The sequence below is a fragment of the Python bivittatus genome, unplaced genomic scaffold (assembly GCF_059951505.1).
Source record: "Python bivittatus isolate LINGU-HERP-01145 unplaced genomic scaffold, Pbiv_v1 ctg000980_np1212, whole genome shotgun sequence".
NCBI classification, from domain to species: domain Eukaryota; kingdom Metazoa; phylum Chordata; class Lepidosauria; order Squamata; family Pythonidae; genus Python; species Python bivittatus.
The window spans coordinates 58813134-58836275 of record NW_028277125.1 but is presented as its reverse complement, the minus strand read 5'-3'; the positions used below and the strand labels follow the sequence as shown (position 1 = coordinate 58836275).

Genomic DNA, 23142 nt, shown 5'->3' with positions numbered 1-23142 from the left:
AACACATTGTCATTAGAAAACCAACCATTTTATATACGATTTCAATAATTTGGATAGATAGCAGCTGGGCTCACTGATTTCTTTTCACTGGTCAATATAGTTCAAAACATAATCTCCTTATTTCCATTCCTAAGAAAATTTCAGTTCAAGTACCTAGTTTGCAACTTTTGTGATAAACACAGATACAAAAATGTATTCAATTTCTCTATTCTTGTTATTGCCCATTAATATTAATTTACACCCTTGATATTCAATTTTATTTGTTTGATGCTTTAGTTGTATATATGTTGCTTTCAACTTTACTGTAAAGCCATCCTGGAGGTTTTAAAACTGGGCAATATATAAATCTATGAAGGTAAATAAGCAAGTAGTTCAACCATCTCCCTGTCTGGTTTCCTAGTTGTGATGCATTTGAATTTTTTCCAGTTGTGTGTTATTATTAGTAATACACTCCTCAAAAACCTCTTTTTGGCATCTCTTCTCTGCTTGCATCTGTTTTGTGAATGTGTTCCTTTTATTTTGTGAAGGCAAAATTCCCTTCCCTAATAGCTTCCTTGGCAGTATTGCTACTGCTTATTAACTGCACTGATGAACTCATGGATTTGTTGAGACCTTTCCTGACCTGCAATATTCATCCTAGCTGAGCTTCTATTCTTGCAGTTTTGAGTAACCCCAGATGCAGTGGAGACATTTGACCTTCTTGGCTTTAATTTCATTTTTGAGAAGTTTCCTTTTCTGAAGTCAAAAGGAACTATTTTGGATTTACTTGGCAATTTTCCACATAAATATACATTAAGTTTGATGGTGTGGTGCTCATTCTTTCCAATTGATTCAACAACATTCACATCTTATACAAGGTCAGAGGTGGGCAACCTGCAGCCCTCAAGGGCCTTTGATGCAGCCTTTACTCTCCGTCACTTGCCTGCCCCTTCCTGACTTACTGATACTGCAACTGCAGCTGATTTTCTGGAAAGCTGTTTTTGCAAGACTCAGTGATCACAGAGTCCTATCCACACTGATACAAACAATGCTTTGACTTTTGTAATAATCATGTTCAATGGTCAGCATGTCTTGTTAAGGAAAAGAAAAATGGCTCTGTAGCAATGGCTGCAGCATTGGTAAATCAGATGATGACAGACAAGTGGAAAGGAATAGGAAATCTTTAACTTTTCCCCCTAGCAATGTAAACTACATTGGGAGCAAAAGAGGACAGGCTTTGAGTAACTTCATACATACAAACACTAAAAACCTTAACATGGTATTTTTGGTTTTCTGTGAACCTAGTCACTGTGTCACTCAATAAACCATATTAGACATGCAACCACCATCTCAGATACCTCAACTGGAATCTTCCTTCCTTCCCCCAGGATAGCAACTGCTCTTTGGAAAAGTTCCTAAAAGTTTATTTTAAAATATTTATTTACAATTGTTTATATTGCTTGTAGGCCAGTTCGGAAAGATTTTTTCCCCTATTTTTTTAAATGCTCTTTCAAAAAGACATAACTAAACTGACAGAACTTGGGAAGAAAAATGCTGTCTTTCCACCTCCATCGCTGCAACTGGGTGGACTGAATACATGGACGCCTGATTAGGACATCCCTGATAGACTGCTGACAGAGCATGAAGTTGGGAATTGGGGACTATAGCTTGAACAGCCAAGTTGTGCAAAAACAGATAGTCTGCAAGTCACTTCAGTGTTTGTGTGTATGTGTGCACGCATATGCATAGGAATGAGTACAACCCCTGTCCTACCATCAGCACCACATGTTGTTCTTAAAATCAAGCAAGTTTCCCATCTTGCACTAGGATGTTATGTACAATGTCACCTTTCCTATGGCTAGTTGTGTGGTCTGCTATTTCAGGAGGTAGTGAACTAGAAATGACATCTGATATGTAGTTGATTTTTCTTTTTTAAATGAATAGCTAGCAAGAAGAATGGAAGAGGCAAATGAGGACTATGCTATGGAGGGAGGGTAAAGGAGAACGGAACTCAAACACTTTGCGCCCTTTGTGAACCTTCAACACCCTGCATGATTTCATTACTCATTTACTTAAGCTTTGCATTTAATTAGCTTTTCAGATTCACGGAATTATTTTGCAGATGAAGCTAATAATCATTGTATGAAAATTACAAAATACATATCAAGAACTAAGTATGCATAACCAATACAAGCAATACAAACATATGCCCATATTAGATGTTCTGTTTACAAAATGTACCTTTAAGTTGGAAAAAAACTCACCATGGTTCTTTCTTTAAATGAATACAATTCACTGCATACACCCCAAACCAAGCAGGATGTGCATATATCTAAGACAAGAATGCTTGATACAAAACCATTTCAAATAAAAAGTATGTTGGATTTAGAGTTAACTGTCTAAGTCTAGAAGAGGTTGCCTGTCAGCAATACAAACTGGGACCTGGTAAACAGCACGTTCTGCTAATTTCTTCTCAACTACCAACCACCTTCTGCTACTCCCTCACACTTTATAGTTGATCAAACTTCCAAAATATTGAGTGGGAGGACACTAGAGAAGCAAAAATTGCTTTTGCATGTACAGTTCATCCACTGACCATATTTCCCACTTGGAAAATGTTCTTTGCCTTTTACAGATAACAACAGAGGTAAACTTTTTAAAAAGATGTAATTATCCCCCAAATTGGGTATCTGGCACACCAGTTTAATTCTGTATCTTCCTGTTACAGTATCTTCCTGTTACTGCTGGGCTCAGAGCTTCTTGAGGAAAAAAAAGGGGGAGGCAAGCAAAGCCTTTTCATGCAGCTTTAAAGATTTAGAGAAAAAGTGAGATGAATTTGTATGGATGTGCATACATAGGTGTACGCATACACATATACCTCTCACATTCAAGAGTAGGATGAGGCACTATATTTGTTCCTCACCCCCTAAGACAGTTTAAAAATGAGGCAAACTGCTGCAGCTGGTTACTGACGATTTAAAAGGCACAGCTAATAGGCTTGCATATATTCTGGAGCATTTGCATTCTTATCACCAGCACTGTCTCCCTCCCACTGTCCATGGGATCCCAGAATACATGATTATGTTGTCTGACCATAGCACACCACTTCTTCCTAGCCATGCATACAAAATGTCAGCAGGAGCTAAGCAACTTTCGGATGTGTCATTCATGAGAGATTATGTTATACTCCCTGTGCAAATTATGTCTCATTTTCACTCCTTTCTCTAAGAAGCTTAAGCCAATCTATATATTACTAAAACTCTCATTGTGTTTATGTTTGTCTATTTGTACCCTCAAGTTAGCTCAAATGGGGCATTATACCACAACAATTTTTGAACCAAGGTGGCTAAAATCTGCTAAGTTAAAGAAAGCGTAAAAAAACCCAGGACCCATTACTTGTGTGGAATTCATATTTCCACAATGCTCACACCAGTTTTATTCGCAAAGTTGTGGCTGTTTCAGCGTCCCTGCAGTCACGTGATCGTGATTTTTGATGCTCCCTGCCAACTTCCCACAAGGAAAGTCAATGAGGAAGCTGACAGGAAGTTGGAACTCGCTCCCACTCTCACTGCTTTTTTGCCCACCTGTGGTCAAGATGTTACTGGGTAACAAACGTTTGCAAGAAAACAACCAAGCTCAGAGAACTCCAAGGACTTTACCATGGTCATTCTGTTTATGTCAGTAAATAATTGACTTATTATTGAAGTTCGTTTGCCACTACAATTACTTTTCTATTTATACTCCTCTTGATGATCACGGGATTGTCCAGGATTGGGACAAAAAACAAAACAAAACAAAACAAAACATGGTCAGCCTAAAATTTAATGTTCATTCTGGTCACATCAGACTGCACTACCTTTCTCTCAAAGGATGACCCAATGGGTCACAGGGTTGTCTAGTAAGAATTTAAGAACGTTAAATGTTGTACTGTTGCTCCTTTTCTCATGTTCTTTTTCTGTTCTTTGCTCATCTGTGCAAATGTGATGAATAATCCCCTTTGCAAGGGATCAGTCTTATTTACTAACAAGGGCACATATCATACATGGGTAACTTGCAAACATAATAGACACATCTACATTTCAGATATGGCACTAAATAAAGCAGGCACTTTCATCTTATAAATCTGTTGCCACAATTCCTCCCAGTGAGGTAGAACACATTCTATAAGCCAATTAAGGCAAAGGATTGTAACAGCAGATAAAATAAGCCTGCTGATTTAATTGGAACTTGTATCTTTTCTTACCTACACTTTCAAGAAGCCAACATTTCCACACATTGTTCAATGAAAAACCCAAGTCTCTTGTCACCCTTATTCAGTGCATTCGGAAAGTATTCAGACACCCTTCACTTTTTTCAATTTTGTTATGTTGCAGCCTGATACTACAATCGTTCAAATTCATTTTTTTTCCTCATTAATCTACACTCAGTACCCCATAATGACAAAGTGAAAACAGAATTTTAGAAATGTTTGCAAATGTATGAAAAAGGATAAACTGAAATATCACATTGGCATAAGTATTCAGACCCTTTGCAACAACACTTGAAATTTAGCTCAGGGGCCTCCCATTTCTCTTGATAGTTGCTGAGCTGTTTCTACACCTTGACTGGAGTCCACCTGTGGTAAATTAAATTGATTGGACCTGATTTGGAAAGGCACACACCTCCCTATAGAAGGCCTCACAGCTGACAATGCATACTGTTATCAGAGCAAAAGCCATGAGGTCAAAGGAATTGCCTGCAGAGCTCAAAGACAGGATTATTGCAAGGCACAGATCTGGGGAAGGCTACAAAAAAATGTCTGCTGCACTGAAGGTTCCCAAGAGCACAGTGGCCTCTGTAATTCTCAAATGGAAGAAGTTTGGCACAACCGGGACTCTTCCAAGAGCTGGTTGCCCGGCCAAACTGAGCAATCGGGGGAGAAGAGCCTTAGTAAGAGAGGTGACCAAGAACCTGATGGTCACTCTGACTGAGCTCCAGAGATCCTGTGTGGAGATGGGACAAAGTTCCAGAAGGACAACCATCACTGCAGCCCTCCACCGATCTGGGCTTTATAGCAGAGTGACTAGACAGAAGCCTCTCCTCAGTGCAAAACACATGAAAGCCCACTTGGAGTTTGCAAAAAAGCACCTGAAGGACTCTCAGACTGTGAGGAACAAGATTCTCTGGCCTGATGAAACCAAGATTGAACTGCTTGGCCTCAATTTTAAACGTTACATCTGGAGGAAACCAGGCACCGCTCATCACCTGCCCAATACCATCCCAACAGTGAAGCACGGTGGTGGCAGCGTCATGCTGTGGGGGTGTTTTTCAGCAGCAGGGACTGGAAGACTGGTCAGGGTTGAGGGAAAGCTGAATGGAGCAAAGGACAGAGATCTCTTCAATGAAAGCCTGTTCAACAGCACTCAGGACCTCAGACTGGGCTGAAGGTTCACCTTCCAACATGACAACGATCCTAAGCACACAGCCAAGACAACATAGGAATGGCTTAGGGACAACTCTGTGAATGTCCTAGAGTGCCCTAGCCAGAGCCCTGACTTGAATCCTATTGAACATCTCTGGAGAGACTTGAAAATGGCTGTCCACTGACGGTCCCCATCCAACCTGATTGAGCTTGAGAGGATTTGCAAAGCAGAATGGTAGAAAATCCCCCAATCCAGGTGTGCAAAGCTTGTCACGTCATACTGAAAAAGACTCGAGGCTGTAATTGCTGTCAAAGGTGCTTCAAGAAAGTACTGAGTAAAGGGTCTGAATACTTTTGCCAATGTGATATTTCAGTTTTTCCTTTTTAATAAATTTACAGACATTTCTAAAATTCTGTTTTCACTTTGTCATTATGGGTGACATACTGACTATAGATTAATGAGAAAAAAAATGAATTTGAACGATTGCAGTATGAGGCTGCAACATAACAAAATTGAAAAAAGTGAAGGGGCTCTGAATGCTTTCGGAATGCACTGTATATCGTTTATGCCCTCTAACACATTATTCCAGAACACACTGCAATAGTTTATATGCCAAAATTAATAGAATAGTGCAGAAGCTAATGTTCTGCTAACTGAGGATACTGGTAATTATATTTAATGTATATAGGCTGCTGAGGATTAAACACAGAGCACTGTACAGGAATAAAATGGCTGCAGTTCCAGCTCTGTAGAAAAGATTGGAAATCCCTCTTTGAGGTTTGGGAGAAAGTTCTGAATTTGGAGTAGATCCTTTGTTGGATCTCCACTCCCTGCCTTCACAAAAAGATCTGAAAGCTGGTGTTGGGAAAGGAGAAAAAGGATAAAATTGGGAATTTGGTAGGCTCTGGACATAGAAAAGCCAAAACTTTCCATGTGCCCCAGATGCTGGAAAAAATTTAGAAGTCTGGAGCTCCTCAAAAAGAATTCTAAAAATACTGGTTTTAAGGGGCAGGATTAAGAAAACTGGAAGAATGGGAATACAACTGCTGCTTCTCCATGACTTCTGTCTTGACAGAGAGCAGGAGTGGACATGACTTCTTGAAGCATTCAACGTTGGATAGCTCTGACAATGGTAATAGGATTGCCCAGTTAGGAAATCTGCTACTAACAAATATATATGTATGCATATATATTTTATTACAATTAACAAAAGCCTTAAGTATTAATAAATCAGTTTTTTCCCCCCCTCACAATACATACATATCTCCAACAAGGGATAAAATCTGCTTTATCTTCCCAATTAGAGTGTTTAAAGTCAATCACATTTTCTAAATAGGAAGATAATCTTTTCAAGGACTGACCATTAACACTAGCAAAATCTGCTAACATGCAAGTGCTACAGAGTATTTTGTACATTGTATTGTCGAAGGCTTTCATGGCCGGAATACGATGGCTGGTGTGGGTCTTCCGGGCTGTGTGGCCGTGTTCAGGAGACAGGAGCAGTTCTCTCTGTGCTCCTGCCCTCCGAAGATGCCGGTCACAGATGCTGGCGAAACGTTCGGAAACAAAACTTCCACAACACGGCCACACAGCCCGGAAGACCCACACCAGCCATCTATTTTGTATATTCTTGAATATGCTTATCACGCTGATGAACAGAATTATAAAGATTTCCTAGATATTTGACAGATAGATACAAAAGCAGACAAGTTTATTCTTTGTTTGTTTAAAAAGGTGTGTGGAAGGGAACCCTCTTATTTCACAGCGGTTGGGGAAAAAATAAGAATTTTTATGGTATATTACGGAATCCTAGTAGCCCAGCCACTTATATTGTACTCTTGTACAGAGAGTTGCACAATGATTAAAAATTACTATAATTTGGAAATAAACAGGTAATTTGCAACCCACAAGCAAGGCGAAGCATATTTCACTTTCTGTGAAGAAATCAGTTTGGCAACAGTCATTCAATTTCTGGAATTTCAGTACTCTTGAGCAATGCACTTTGCAATGGTGTTTAACTGGATATTTGAAGTTCCTTCATATATGGTACCTGAAACAAACCATCATGGGAAAAATGAATCAAGGAAGCATACAAAATACTGATTAAAGCACTTTCAGCAAACACTCAACTGTGAAGGTTTGCAACCTGCAGTTTATTAGCCATTCAGCAGATACATAAAACTTTATCACAATGATAAACGTAAGGGAGGCTTCACAAAAACAGTGAACTGTTGTTAGTCCTTCGAATAGTTCAGACAAGAAGCACAACCATGAGTACTAGCTCTATTTTTATTGTAAGGTTACATTAACAGAATCTTGCAAGACTAAAAGTATTTCTCTCCTCCTCTCCTTTTACTCTCTGGAAAGCTAGGGAGGGTCTCTTCTGAAACGTTTCCCATGCCCTCCCTCCTTCTGTAGGCTGAGAAATATTTTACATGCTGGTTGTCCAGTCTGTGGCTCTTCCTCATATCTCCCAATGTCATACCCACATATTATTACCTCTGTTCGATGAAATTGCTATCATATTTATTTCATAACAACCTGCATAAATTACTGTTCAGTGGAGGCAGTGCATATATTAATCAGTAAGTCATTTACTGATGAAACAATGATTAGGTTTATATATTGTTCTAAAGCATAACATGGTTTGATTTTGATTAAGCATGTTTCAGCTCAGCCATAAACCATGATTTTTAGAATTATGTGTGAACAAAACCATAATGGCTTGTTTAACAAGGATATGAATTAATTAAATGAAAGAAAGAAAAATAGATACCTTGTGTGTGAAACTAAGAGAAAGGGGTAGGATGTAATAGATCTGAATGAAGCTGGTATAATATTGTGGAACAGAATTGATGAGGATATTCAGGAAAGTGAAGGGGCTAAATAAATGAAAGGGCTAAAATGTAAGTTAAAAAGTATTAATTGGTGTTATTGTAGGTGTACATGAAAGCAGGAATCCATAAGTTAATAATAGTTCCACATTCTACTCCAGTGAATAGTGATAATGGAAAATTTTGAGATGAATTTTGGGAAAAACTGAACAACATTCTGAATGAATGTGAATACAGGTAAAAAAAAGATAATGTTACAAAAAATGAGGATGAGAAAAAAATACTGTATAATATGTGCAGAAAAAAAAGTTAGTTGGAAAGAATGCAGTCTAAGAAAGAAAGAGTTTAGTTTATAAGAGCCAAAAAACACGCTGAACAATTTTGATGGAAACATAGAAAGTGTTCTGGAAATAAGTGAAGAGGGGTAAAAGAGGAGTCTCCAGCAGAGGGACCAGAGTTAAAAATAAAAGTGATGAAATGATTTGAGATGAAACTGACCTGGTGTAATTCAGGAATGGTTATTCTAAAAGTGAAATATTTGTTTATTTACACATCACATTTATATAGGAATATGGCCCTCATAGAAGCAAGGATGGTTTGTAAGGTTACAAAAGTATGAAGTAATGTCATGTGGTATTAAGTAGATTTAACTATATATTTCTTTTTCTTATCTCTTGCCTTTAATTTTCTTTGCTTTGCTTTTCTTATTCCCTTTTTGCCTTCTGCATGATAGTAATAGGAAATAGCATAATAGATAAGTATTAAGTATATGTGTATGGTAGCTCATTCAATGCATGTATATGTATGTATGTATGTGTGTGTATGTATGTATATATATGTGTATATATGTATGTATGTATGTGTATATATATGTATGCATATATGTGTGTGTGTGTACACACACACACACACACATGCATACAAAGGAAGATGACCCTGAACTTTAATTACTACTCCTCTAAGAAAACTAGAAGAACCTTATCAGCTTCCATTACCATATTTCAACTCACCTAAGACAGCCATCCCATTTTAAAGATAAATTACAGTGGAACCTCGGTTTACGAACTTAATTCGTTCTGTGACTCTGGTCGCACCCCGAATTGGTCGCAACCTGAAGGAAATTTCCTCATAAGGTTCAATGTAATTACTGTTAATCCGTTCTGGCGTGGAGGACAGGGAGGCGGCTATTGCTTGGAGGGAGAGTCCCCCTCCCTACGACCACGTGTCAGGGGTGGAAAATGGCCGCAGACCACGTGTCAGGGGCAGAAAAATGGCTGTGGACCACATGTCAGGGGCAGAAAAATGGCCGTGGACCACGTGTCAGGGGCGGAAAAATGGCCGCGGACCATGTGTCGGGCGGAAACATGGTCGCGGACCATGTGTCGGGCGGAAACATGGCCACGGACTGTGTCACGGGAGGGAAAATGGACGCGTATCCTGTTCGTATCCCGAGGCAGAGTTCGCAAACCGAGGTAAATTTTTGCGGCCGGAGCTGGTCGTAACCCGAAAAATTCGTTAACAGAGGCGTTCATAACCCAAGGTACCACTGTACTTAAGGGAAAAAAAAGAAAAGAAAAACTCTTCTTGTCAGGTAAATACAGAATTTGCCACTGAATATCTATATCAGAAAGCTACTGAAACTGATGCTTTTTAACAGCCTTGCAATAATTAAATTCTGAACTCAATACAGTGCAACATGGAAATGCATCGTCTATAACTTACCAATTTTGCTGTCCCTGTAATATTTTTCCATTGGATAATCTTTTGTGAAGCCAACTCCACCCATCCAATCAATACATTTACTTGTCGTTAGAGCTGCAACCTTTAAGATATACAATAAGCCTGCTGTGAATCCTCTCAGGGCCTATGAAATGTTTGGTTTCTGCTATTAATCACTCTCTAATAATTTTGTATTACAGAAAATACAAAACATTAATCAAATAATGCCATGTTCAGCTAATGATGCATAATTAAAGAGCTCTGAGGCTTATGGATCTCAAATAGGAAAACATGATTCTCTTGCTCATAGTAGTTTACTTTGTAATATAGTTTGCCAGATAGCCTGGGAAGAATCTGACATACATAAGACAAAAAATTAAATGGGGATAATTAAACCAAACCAAACCAAACCAAACCAAACCAAACCAAACCAAACCAAACCAAACCAAACCAAACCAAACCAAACCAAACCTTTGAGCTCCTGGTAGCCTGGACTTGAATTTTGTTTCAGGGAGAGGGAATTTATATAGGATTAGATTTACATTCAATAAAACAATAAAGTCTGCAATAATAGCACACTCTGATTTGTGTTTAATTTGCTTAATTTAAGAGGGTCTGTTAGCCATTTAGAGCCACTTAGGTGTGGCACCAGTCTCCGGGCTAGAAACCAGGAGACCGTGGGCCAGTCCCTCTCTCTAAGCCCTAGGAAGAAGCAGGCAATGGCAAACCATTTCCAAAAACCTTGCCAAGAAAACTGCAGGGACTAGTCCAGGAAATCACCAGGAGTCAATAAAATTACTTGAAGGCACCAAAAAAAAAAAAAAAAAAAGCCACTCAGAACCCTTTGGGACTGGAGCAGCATATAAGCTCTATTTAGCAAACACACACATACACACCCCAATTTTATAATTTCTGTCTTTTAAAGTAGGAAATAATTTTCTTGTTTAAATAATTTGAGCAAAATACATTTAAGATTCCAGTTTTCATCTTTCTTCCCCCCTCCCCTTCACATAGCCTACTGAAACAAAACAGGCTGAGAACTGGAATAAGTAATAATTCCCCTTTAATTCTGCCTAACATTTAAACAGAAAAATAGTGATCTTACCTCTGCTGCAAAATATTTAGCCATACTTGCTTCTTTTATATATGGCTTCCCAGTTTCTGCAAGTCGGGCAGCATTATAGATCAGCAACCTTGCAGCTTCTATCTGAATGGCCACTTGAGCAATCTGATGTTGCATTCCCTTAGAAATAGAACTTATATTGAAACATTGCACTCAGGAAAAATTAACCCTCCTTTCATGACCACCAACAATACACAGAGTTTTCGAACCTATGGTAGCATCCTTGCAATTCTTAGCAATCCTCTACTCAGTTATAAATCTAATTTTGTTTAATGGTGCTTAGTTAGTGAGTGTGTAGAGTGGCTAGAATGGACAAAAATGGATTTTTTAAAAAAAAAAAGCTAGATAAGGAAGGGGAAGTCACTGTTATCATTGTCATTTATTAAAATGTGTTACATACAGTATATAATATGTATGTATTACAACTGCTAGCTGTATTGACAATGCAAATGAATTCTGTTACTACATGACAAGATTACAACTGTTGGCTGTCTTGGCAAAATGTCAGATGAATTTTGTCCTGACATATGAAATAATAAAAGGAAAACAACTTTCATCTGAGTTGCAGAATTTTGGGATGGTAGTAACACTTCAGATATGTTCAACTTGAATACTTTATGGTAATTACTCAGTATTAGCTACAGTAGAATAGTAACAGTACGGCCTATAGTGTTTATCTCTACCAGTCATAATTATTTATACTTTATCTTTAGACCTATTTCACAGAACACATCAATCAATACCTGAAAATCAAAGATGCTTTTTCCAAACTGGGTTCTTTCCTTTGTGTATGGGATAGTACGATCGAAACACCCCTGTGCTAATCCCAGCAACTGTGTACAAATGAGCAAGCATTAAAATTATTGTAAAGTGCCTTAATTCTCATAGCAACTTAACTCATTAACAACTCCATACAAAAAACCCTGCCTAACCCCCCAGGAAGATGCATACATATGCTAATCACCAATACAAGCAGCCACTCGTTAACCCACAACCCGCCCCCCCGCAGGTACCCTTGCTGATCTCTATAAATACCCACAAAAGGGTCACATCATCCTGGGCACAGAAAGAACCGCCCGTCTGTGCTTCTGTCCTCTGAAGATGCCGGTCACAGGTGCTGGTGAAACGTTAGGAACCAAAACTTCCAGAACACGGCCACACAGCCCGGAAGACCCACATGAGCCATCGTATTCCGGCCGTGAAAGCCTTCGACAATACAAGCTATGACTTCAATTGATTGAAAAATAGTTCCTTTCTCTTTTGATGATTAGATAGCATAGATTATAGAAAAGAGAGAGTCGTGATATAATTTTAGAGAAAGAGGTAAACCTACAATTGTACTTATAACTGCTGTAAAGAAGATTGGAAGCCACTTCTTTATATCTTTTTTCTTTCTTTTCTATTTTTCTTCTACCTTTTTCTTTTTGCACTTTAGCTTTCTCTTTTACTTCTTCCTTTTTCTTTTTGCCTTCTTATTCTATTTTAGTTCGTGTTAATTTTTGCTTTTGTTTTTAAAACTTCCAATACAATTATATTAAAAAGAAAAAATAGTTCCTTTCTCATAATATGCTATTTTTGAGACAGAGGGCATGTTCAAAAGTAAGTTGTAGTATACTGTGGTTGCCTGTAGTTCAAAGGGAAAAAAAAGGCAAAAATCCAACTGGGCATGCTCAGGCTTTTGAGCATGCCTAAAATTGTTCTTGGTCCTAATTCTGTGTGGACACAATGCTTTTATCCCCAAAGGATGCATTTCTTTGGAAACAACTATCAGGGGCTTCATGAACAGTATTGCCTCCATACCTGCTGCTCTCACTCCCCCTTAAGTGACTCTCTCATGCCCCTAAGCTCTCTCTGTGTGTTGATATGGAGCTTCCTTTAAAGCTTAACAACTCAGGGGCAATTATTATCAAAATCAAAGAGGAAATCAAGAGTTAAAGTCCCCCTTTGATTTTGATTTGCCCACTAGCGGGAAAACACAAAGCCGTGCAACAGTACAGAGGAGGAAGATTCTGAACCCCCATTTTCAAAGGGTTCCTCTATCCATGGATTGGTTGTGGCCGGCAAAAGGATCCAAAGGTTTCATAAAAGATGGATGAGAGTAGATGGAATCTCATCCTTGGCTTCTGTCGGTGAAATAGGTTTTGCCCGGAAAAAGGGCAGATAAAAAACTGGGCTTTTATAAGGAACAGACTACTTTTAATTTCTCTAATTACAGTTGAGACAGTTTTTTTTTTTTTTTTTTAACATTCTCTTTAAAACAAGGTGCTGACAATCAGAACTACTCCAGGTACAGTTTACATCAGATTCTTATATTCTGCAGTTTACTCACCTGCGCACCTATGCCAATTCTTCCTACATTCAGCATTCCAATAGCATACTTATAGCCCTGACCAACTTGTCCCAATATATTACTTTCAGGAACCTACAAAACAAAACAAAACAAAACAAAACAAAACAAAACAAAACAAAACAAAACAAAACGATAATCAACATTGAGCCCTTTTTTAAATTTCCAAAAGTCAAAAGGCCACTATTATGATATTGCATTCAAAAACAGCTCTGGGAAAACCTAAATGGTGATATACAAATTTCAAAAATGAATAAATAAAAACAGAGCAGAAAACAAAAATGGTGTTGCTTTTGATATTCAGAGATTGGTTTTAAGTTTGAGTTATAAAGATTTAAAACACAAATTTTGGCCATGTGCAACTTACCTTCCAATTGATAATATATTTAGTACATTAAGCTGTGAGGCGTCTATACAAAATGCAAACCTGAAATACATCCCCTTCCAAATTCATGCTCCCAGTAGGCTACTATAACTTTAGCCTACTGGCTTACTTCATGGAATTACAAAGCCAGAACTAAAGGCAACACAGAGGTTTTAAAGTTTTATTCTACCTTCACATTTTCAAATGTTACAGGACATGTAGATGATGCTCGGATTCCCAGCTTATCTTCCTTCTTTCCTACATGTAGGCCATCTGTATTACGGTCTACTATGAAACACGTAATTCCTTTATAGCCCTAAGAAAGAAAGGCATATAATACATTAACCATGTTGGTGAGCACATACCACATTAATATATTCCAAGCCTAGCAAAATATTTCAATTCCTTCATACTGTAGGATACTCAAGTTCCATTCATCCTTCTTTAAGCGTCCGTAACTGGGGATCACTTTTCCTACAGAGGTGGTCCAACTGCAATGTTCTGCCTGCCATAATGTTACATTTTGTATCAAGACTGACATGGCTTCTCTACGCAAGAGCACCCAGTTTAATATAGTAATAGTGCCTGGTTTGGCAGCACAATGTCCATATCGTATCACTTCTAGATTGCTTGTATAGATACACATACACACCCCAAATGAAATAAAAAGCTACCAAATTTTGTGAGATTTCAATGTAAATTGAGCATGGATGACCTCAGCAAGGAATCTGAAATTATCTAAGATTTTAGTTTCTCAAATGAAATTCAAGGGGAATGGTCACCAAAATCTCATGAGATTTGGCACTTTTATGAAACTTCAGCTGTATTGAATATGTTGTCACTTTACAGTACAAGATCTGCAAAATGGTACTTGACTCATGCCCTTGTGACCTCCCATCTGGATTACTGCAATGCTCTCTACATGGGGCTGCCCTTAAAGAGCATTTGGAAGCTTCAACTGGCACAGAATGGAGCTGGATGGGTAGTAAATCATCTTGGGCACTTGGCACATGTAATACCGCTGCTTCATGAGCTGTATTGGTTGCCAGTGTTTCTGGGTGCAATTCAAGGTGCTGGTTGTCACCTTTCAAGCCCTTCAAGGCTTGAGGCTGGGTTACCTGACAGACTGTCTTCTCCCAGTTGTTTCTACCCATCCAATCTGGTCAAGCAGGATGGGCATTCTCCGGGTCCCATCAACCAAGGAATGTCAGCTGGTGGGGACTAGGAGGCATGCTTTTTCTGCCATAGCCTCTGCCCTCTGGAACATTCTCCTCCAGAGATTAGGATGGCCACGACCCTGTGGGCCTTTCTTAAGGCCTTGAAGATCTGGCTTTGTGCCTGGGCCAGGAGCCCTGTGTATGTTAAGGGCCTCATTTCCTGGTTATGTTAACATCTATGGATTACAATTTTCTCAGCTGCTGTATGTATATATTTGTATTGTATTGTATTGTATTGTATTGTATTGTATTGTATTGTATTGTATTGTGTTTGTAATTTGGTTTTAATTGATTTTATGACTGTTCGCCACCCAGAGCCACTTGTTTGAGATGGGCAGCCATATAAATTGAATGAATGAATGAATGAATGAATGAATGAATGAATGAATGAATGAATGAATGAATAGTTGAAGAGATTACAAGCCTCTCATTTGGAGCAAACTGTTTGAGAGCAAGATACCTTGACAACCTCTCTCATCACAAGTTTAAATAGAAGCAAAAAATGGAAAATCAGGACTTTGTTTGGCACTGCCCCCAAAGACAGTCCCCTCTTGAATAACATTTTAGGCCACCTGCAAGTGGTCAAAACTTCAATCTTCAGTGTGGTCACAAAGTACCAAAAACTCAGTCCCAAGCACAATAGGGTTTGGTGTTCACCATTGGTCTAAATAAGCAGTTCTCCTCAGATAAGAAGAAAAACCCTGGAACAGAGACAGAGATCATAGTCCTGCCCCTATTTGTCCACTGGGGTTTCCAAGCAGAGGAAGATACTCTAGAAGTTGTGGAGTCCTTGCGATTCTCTGAGCTTGGTGGTTTTCTTGCAAACGTTTTGTTTTCTTGCAAATGTTTCTTTAGCTGGCTAGGTAACATCTTCAGTGCACTGAAGATGTTACCTAGCCAGGTAACGAAACTTTGCAAGAAAACCACCAAGCTCAGAGAACCCCAAGGACTCCACAGTTTAACCCTGAGCTACGCATATTCGCTTCTATTGGTACTCTAGAAGTTGAAGACATATGTGAAAGTGGCAGCTAGTAAAAGCAAGATGCAAGGTTGTTGTTATATTAAGATTAAAAATACATGATAACAATATGCATGCAGTGATTATCTACTTACCACTGAAGGGTTTGCGTTTGCCATCACCAAAAACACTCCTGCTTGTTCTGCAAAGGAAATCCACATCTTTGATCCATTGATGATATAGTAATCCCCTTGCCTTTCAGCACGAGTCTTCATGGAAAAGGCATCACTGCCAAATTCTGGTTCACTAATGCAGATGCTGCCCATCTATCATTTAAGATAGCCAGAGAGACAGTTTGGTCTAGTGGTTAAGGCACCAGGCTAGAAAGCAGGAGACTGAGAGTTCTAGTCCCGCCTTAGGCATGAAAGCCAGTGGGGTAATTTTGGGCCAGTCTCTCTCTCTCTCAGCGCAACTGACCTCACAGGGTTGTTGTTGTGGGGAAAATAGGAGGATGAAGGAGTATTAGGTATGTTCATCACTTTGAGTTATTTATAAAAATAATAAAGGTAGGATAAAAAAAAATCTAAAAAAAAGAGATATAGTTGTCAAGTCATTCCATCATACAATGACATTGAGAATGTAGGTTTGGCAAAGTAATCAGGGGAATCCTTCTTTCTATGGTGTTGGCCTTGAAGTAGATCAAGACAAATTGTAAAATACAGAGGCAAGGGCTTGGTTACTACTGGCACAATTAGCCATTGATATAATGATAAAGGCAAGTGGGCAATCAAGAGACACATTTGAAAAGTTCTCTTTTTAAAATAGTTGTGAAGGATATGTTATTCAACTGTAATTAGCCATGCTATCTTTTCTATTTTACATATATGATATTTACTGCATGCTTTGATAATTTCAAAACTATTAATTTAAACTACAACTAAACTTTGATGTGTAACATCAAAGATGCTCTCTCCTAGTCTTTTTAAATAATATTAATGTTTTTTTACTATGGAATAATGTTTAATGTTTTTTTATGGGCTGTTTTTATTGTACACCACCCACAGTCACATTCATGAGAAGGGCGGCTATATAAAGGTGATGAATAAATAAATAATTGAAATTAATATTTAATTTAAAAACGTTTAACAGTAACGTATCAGATTGTTCTTTATAACTTCTTATTGTGAACCACTAGATTGACCTTGGTTTTCCTCTCAATGAAATACAGTATAATTTTGAACTGCAGAATTTACAACCATCCCAGACGTCAAAAGATCTACGTAAGAGATTGTTTTAAAACACAAAGATTTAATATCTAATAAATCAATAGCAACTCTATACAAGCCCAAGTGTGTATATGTTAACGCTAACTTGAATCTCACAGTGTTCCAATGTAACCTGACTGGAGACTGGGATCTTTATTTCATAGTAATAGTAATAATACTCACCCACTAGTAATAGTAGGTAAGCTACTGCAAACTTTGTAAATCTATATTTAACATAGTCATCAGTATATTTCACCTACCGTGTCTTTTGCCAGCCTGGGCAAATAAGTTCTCTTTTGTTCTTCTGTGCCATATGTTGTAAATATTTTATTAATGAAAGTATTTTGGAGTTCGCATGCAAGTGATACAGATGGATCAACTTTGGCTAACTCCTCAATTACCAGAATGGAAGAAAAGAAAGAAGATCCAGTTCCTCCATATTCTGCTTCAAGCTCAATACCCATTAACTGATAAAAAGAGAATAAATTATTGTTATGGAGAAGAAAAGTGTACAAATTGAGATTTACACCCGAATATCAAAAATTCAAGTTGAAGCTAGAGCTACTGACTTCAAAATGAACTTCCCTGTAATTCCACAATTACTGATTACTTGGGATTAAATCTATAAAGTCAGTGGAATCTTAGGTAGCAGACCTTGGAATCAGTGATATATAAAACATGGTTGTTGATTGTGAGATCTCATTTTATTAAAGAATAATCAAAATGCTTGTTGTCTATAACACATGTATCTCCCCAAAATCTATTTCCATTGCTAAATTGTCTATCTTTTTAAAGTAAAAGATAAAGAGTAAAATCTATAGGAAAAAATGAATGAAAACTAGCAATCTACCCCAATGTGCACTTAGTAATGATGATAATTCATTTTTAGATCACAATGCTCTATAATAGACCATTTATTATAGCTAACAATTAAACTATATACATACATAGAGCTTAAATAAAACCCAGCATCTTCACATCATAGTTAAAGCTGAAAAAGAAATTTAAGTAATTTTAAGCATAAAAAAGAATGGTACGAACCCCTTGTCCAAATAGGTCTTGGAGTAAAGAATCATCCAATTTTGCATCAGCGTCCATTTTTTGTACTAATGGAACAACTCGCTCTTGAGCAAATTTTTTTACTGGACAAAAGAGACAAGGATATAAAGGAGGCAAGATTTAATATATTTATATACATACAGTATTTAAATGGCAGACAATACATTACACATACCCCCAAGTTGAGGGATGCAAGCAAAAATATGTTGGCTTGTAAGCCAGTCTCTAGATTAAAGATCCTAGCTTGCATAGAATAGTGTGAACATGCCAGGGATAAAACTGAACTTTGGTTCTGCTTGTGTCATATTGGCCAAAATGTTCCAAAACTGACCAGTATTGTTCTTACAGTTAGCTGGGAAAGCTGCATGTGGCACAGCTGGGAGCCTAGTTTATGCCTTTTTTTATTATTTGAAAGCTCACTTGACCAAAGCCATGATGGATGGGGGAAATCAATATTAATGTACCACTTTGGTGTTAGCCATAGTATATGCAAGACTGCAACTCAGCACGTAAAAGGAATGAATGGTAAAGAAATGAAAGAAATGGAGAGAGAGAGGGAGGGAGGACAGACAATTGTGTTGTGTATCTGTGAAACTAAGAGAAAGAGGAAGGAACTGAATGGCTGAATGAAGGTAGTCTGATTTTGTGGAGCAGAATTGATGAATACATGCAGGGAAGTGAAGGTGAAGATTTAATTAGGAATGAAAGGACTAAAGTGTATGTCACAAAGTATGAATTGGTGTTATCAAATTTTATGGCCATCCACACAAGTAAGAATCCACTGATAACAGAAGAACTAGAGATAACTTCTGAAAAAAACCTGAAATATTCTGAATTAATGTTATTAATTCAATCCCCTTAATTAATACAATTCAGGGGAAAAAAACATTCTGACATAAATCGATGGGTGGGAACAAGGCAAGAGTGTGCAAAAACAATGACTGGTGATTTATAAACCCAATAATGGATACCATGGGGAATGCTGGTGAGTATCTCTTAAGAAAAAGGTTTATTTTGAAGGTTTATCATAAATCTATTCCTACATATACAAAATAAAATAAATATAAATCAAAAACCATCATTTGGTTGTTTATGATGAACATGTGAGAGAATTAGTGAAGGATACAAGGGTGATGAGAGGTTCTGAATGTGGGAGAGACATTTTTTTCACAGTGTCTACAATGAATCTTAGGGAAAATGGACATGGAGAAAAAAAAATATGAAAGAAATAAGAATGAAAGTAGAACAAGTAAAGGAAGAGAAAGCACAAGTATAGGAAACCACATTAAACTATAGCTTAATTTCCCAATAGGTATGAATGGAAAATAGCTGCAAGAAAAGAGTATAAGAAAGCTGCTTGAAACAAAATGAAAAGAGTTACATTACAGAGTGCCACAGATGTGTGTGGAGCTTCACTAGGGGGAAATATAAAGAAAGACGCTTGGTGGAATGATGAAGTGGATGAAGAGAAGAAAAAAAAGCATATAAGAGAATGAAAATGAGGATAGTAGAAGCTCAATAGTATTTCTCAATAGCTATATTGAGAAAAAGAACACAGTTAAAAGGGAAAGGAATACTTAAAATTAAGAAAGGCATAGAAAATGTAGAGTAATTTTTGTGAAAATAAATTGTTTTAGAACAGAGTTTAAAACAAAAGTGATAAAATGAGTTGGGATGAAACTAAACTGAGGAAATTCTGGAAGGAGCATAGGGCTTGGTTATTTGAGGGACCACCTGTCTCCGTGTGTTTTCACTGCCGGATCAGGTCAGCTACAGAGGCCACACTCCAGTTCCCCTTAATTTAACAGTGTCATCTTGCAGGACCTAGGAGATGTACCTTCTTGGTGATGGTTCTTGCCCTGTGGAACAATATCCCCCCCCCCCCCCCAGATTCATACTGCTCCCACCCTACTGACTTTCCACACACTGCTTAAGAACTGGATGTTCTCCCAGGCCCTGACCTATAATGGTGTTGAGCCTCTTCAGTTAATTATTAGCTGCTTGGCTTTGGGGTTTTGGTTTCTGGCCAGCTATCTTTTTTCTTCCATAAACTTCACTTTCTTTTAATTTTTATCTGAAAGCTGCCCAGAGTTGCTATGGAGTCAGGTAGCCTTGAAATGTAAATAATAGATAGATATTTTTATAGGAATTACTGTGTGGAAGGTAATTTTATGCCAGGATAGGAACACACAAGCCAGATTTTTCTTCTCTCTTCAAATCACTGAAAATGTATAAATGTGAGAACCAATAAATGTTGGTTGCTGAATGTAATAAGTACAGGATAGAACTAAAATATGTGAAAATAAATAGAAATCTTAATGAATGGTTCAATATGAAACAGAAAGTTGGATAAGGATATGTGATGTCCCCTTGGTAGTTTAATATATTTATGTATAAATATAGAAGAATGTTCATGGTGATATTTCCTTTTCTTATTTCATACCTTTAGTTTCTTTTGCATACTTGTATTTCTTATATCCTTTCTGCAGTTTGTTGAATACTGTTTACTTCAAAAGGGAATAGTATCATAGATATGCATGTATTTAAATGGTTATCTTTACAAGATGTTGTGAAGTTAAGTGCAAATTTTAAAAGCATTAATGGCTATATAGAGCTTCACTAAATTTACTTTTCTAACATAGTTGTCTAACATGGACGACGCTATATTGGGGGAAACATGTACATGGACTTTTCAATAAAAAATAAAAAAGGTGTTCTTAAAATGAGCAATATATATAATAAGCAATAGCAAAGAAGAACTGAATGTGTTGCACTCATATTATCAGCATACTCTTTAGCATAAACAATCCAATATTATGTCCTTCAGATTTTCAGAGACTGTTTGCATAATATCCAGGTCGGAGAAAATATTTCACAAAGGATACCCTTTCACAAGCTGTGTTATTATTTTTTATTTATTTATATTTCAAATTTAGATACCGCCCATCTCACAAAAAGTGACTCTGGGTGGTTACAAATGCTGGATTTAGACTATTTCCCCATTAGGTACTTACGTAATCTAGAATTAGATATCCATCACTGAGATTTGGTAAAATCTATTCTTGTTACTGTTATATCAGAACAATGATAGTTGGATGACTCTAGAAGATGTTTAAGCCACTAGTGGGGATCCTGCCAAATTTAGAGAGGATTTTGCTGAAAGAATTTGAACTGGCTTAATTACACTGGACACATTACCTGTTTCTTTAATCATTAACTCCTCTTCTGTAAATGTCTGAAGTGGAGCACAAGTCAATCCTTCTTTGACTATGTGCGGTGAAGCTTTTGATTTGAAAGATTTAAAGAGACAAGAATGAGTCATCCAATGATTTATGCAGAGAGGCATATTCCACCTTGGCTATGGATAAAAACATTTTAAAATGAAGAAAAAAAGAAAATACTTAGAATTAAGGGCAGATTTACCAAAGAAAATCTAAACAATCACATTTCGTTATACCTCTAATTTGTTCTCCATGGCTGTGCTGTAGAATATGTATAATCCTTAAAAAATATGGGCACTATTATATTTATTTTAAAAGGTACTGAAAAAATACCTTGATCCTAAGATAACTGTGTATTTTTCTTTATGCTTTTTACTTCATTCACCATCTGATTATCTTGCTTAAGTCTATGAAAATAAATTAGAGTTCCTCAGTGAACTGGATGAACAAAAGGCTCAACATCACTCTTAAGATGAGACTTATAATGAAATCTTGAGCTTGTTTACTCAGAATTAGGTCTGCATCCAATAGGGCTTAAGTAAGTGCGCTACTGCAAGTCTCGCTTTTGCAATTAATGAAAAATGGCAATGTATTATCGAATACAATATATGCATGTGACCGTGCCAATGTGGCATATGCTTAAAGCTTCAGATTCTTTTCTCACTGTGAAAAAGGCACTGGAGAGAATTTACTCTCATTTCAAGGCTGTATCAACCAAATCAAAAATATTCCTGAACCTTTAATATATGTGCAAAAGGGGACATTTCAGCAAGTGTACCTCTATGAAAATACAGCATAAAAATACAGAAGCTCTGACATTCCTTTCATCCTGCTACCCTTCTTGTAGTTTCTCATTCATTCCTCACCTCCAACATCAATACATTCTTAATTTTAAAAGGTGACAATGCTTTAATATCACCTGAAAACTGCAGCCTCGGGACAGAAAGCTGTGGACTGCAACCAAACGCGGCCGTGCCTTAGAGTAAACCCCGTGATATGAATAGCAAGTTAGGTCTAATTTTACTTTCACTGACTGTAGTAAGTTTACTCTAAACATGCCCCAGTCTGGATTTTCAACTGTTCACATGCTCCCTCCAACAGTTACTACTCCTTGGCAGGGTTCACGCATTGCTCTAAGCAATAAACTACGCGCTGCAAGCCACAATGTTTCCACTCACACAACACCCTAAGCCAAAATAGCTGGCTTAGTGTTAAGTATCAGAATCTCAGTCTCTCCGCAGGTAAAACTGGCTTCAAAATTTCATCCTTTCGTTCCCATTGCAGGGCATATATTTGTCTTTTTCACTCTACTCGGACCAGGAACATTTCTCCCATCACCTCGTCATTTTAACATCTGGATATGCCAGGCACCGAGCGCGAGGCTTCTCCATGTTTAAAGTTGAGCTCTGCCACGGAGCCAGCAACGGCGGCAGCTCTTCGCATCTGGTCCTACGAAGTTTTACAGTCACTTACTTTTCTGCCGCATCTCAACAAAGACAAAGCTCCAGCCGCTACCATCGTTGACACCTAAGCAATTTCGCAACCGCCACTCCCCAACTCGCCCTCTCCCGTCTTGTCCCGCCTCTCCACCTCACAAGGTTAGATAACCACAGATTTGCATGAGGAACTCAAAGAGACTCTCAAACAAGAGGTG

The 23142-nt window shown here is 37.7% G+C and overlaps 1 protein-coding gene across 1 annotated transcript; it reads right to left on the bottom strand.

Moving 5' to 3' along the window:
* Window positions 1-3787: 3787 nt before the first annotated feature.
* ACADSB (acyl-CoA dehydrogenase short/branched chain) lies at window positions 3788-23118 on the bottom strand. Its single transcript, XM_088131719.1, has 11 exons — window positions 22962-23118; window positions 21466-21625; window positions 18250-18350; window positions 17469-17675; window positions 16099-16269; window positions 13959-14084; window positions 13387-13479; window positions 11801-11890; window positions 11040-11177; window positions 9938-10037; window positions 3788-7431 (listed from the first exon to the last, which is right to left on the bottom strand). The coding sequence occupies exons 1-11, from the start codon at window positions 23004-23006 to the stop codon at window positions 7361-7363; spliced, it is 1302 nt and encodes a 433-aa protein (XP_087987845.1). The 5' UTR covers window positions 23007-23118; the 3' UTR covers window positions 3788-7360.
* Window positions 23119-23142: the final 24 nt, after the last annotated feature.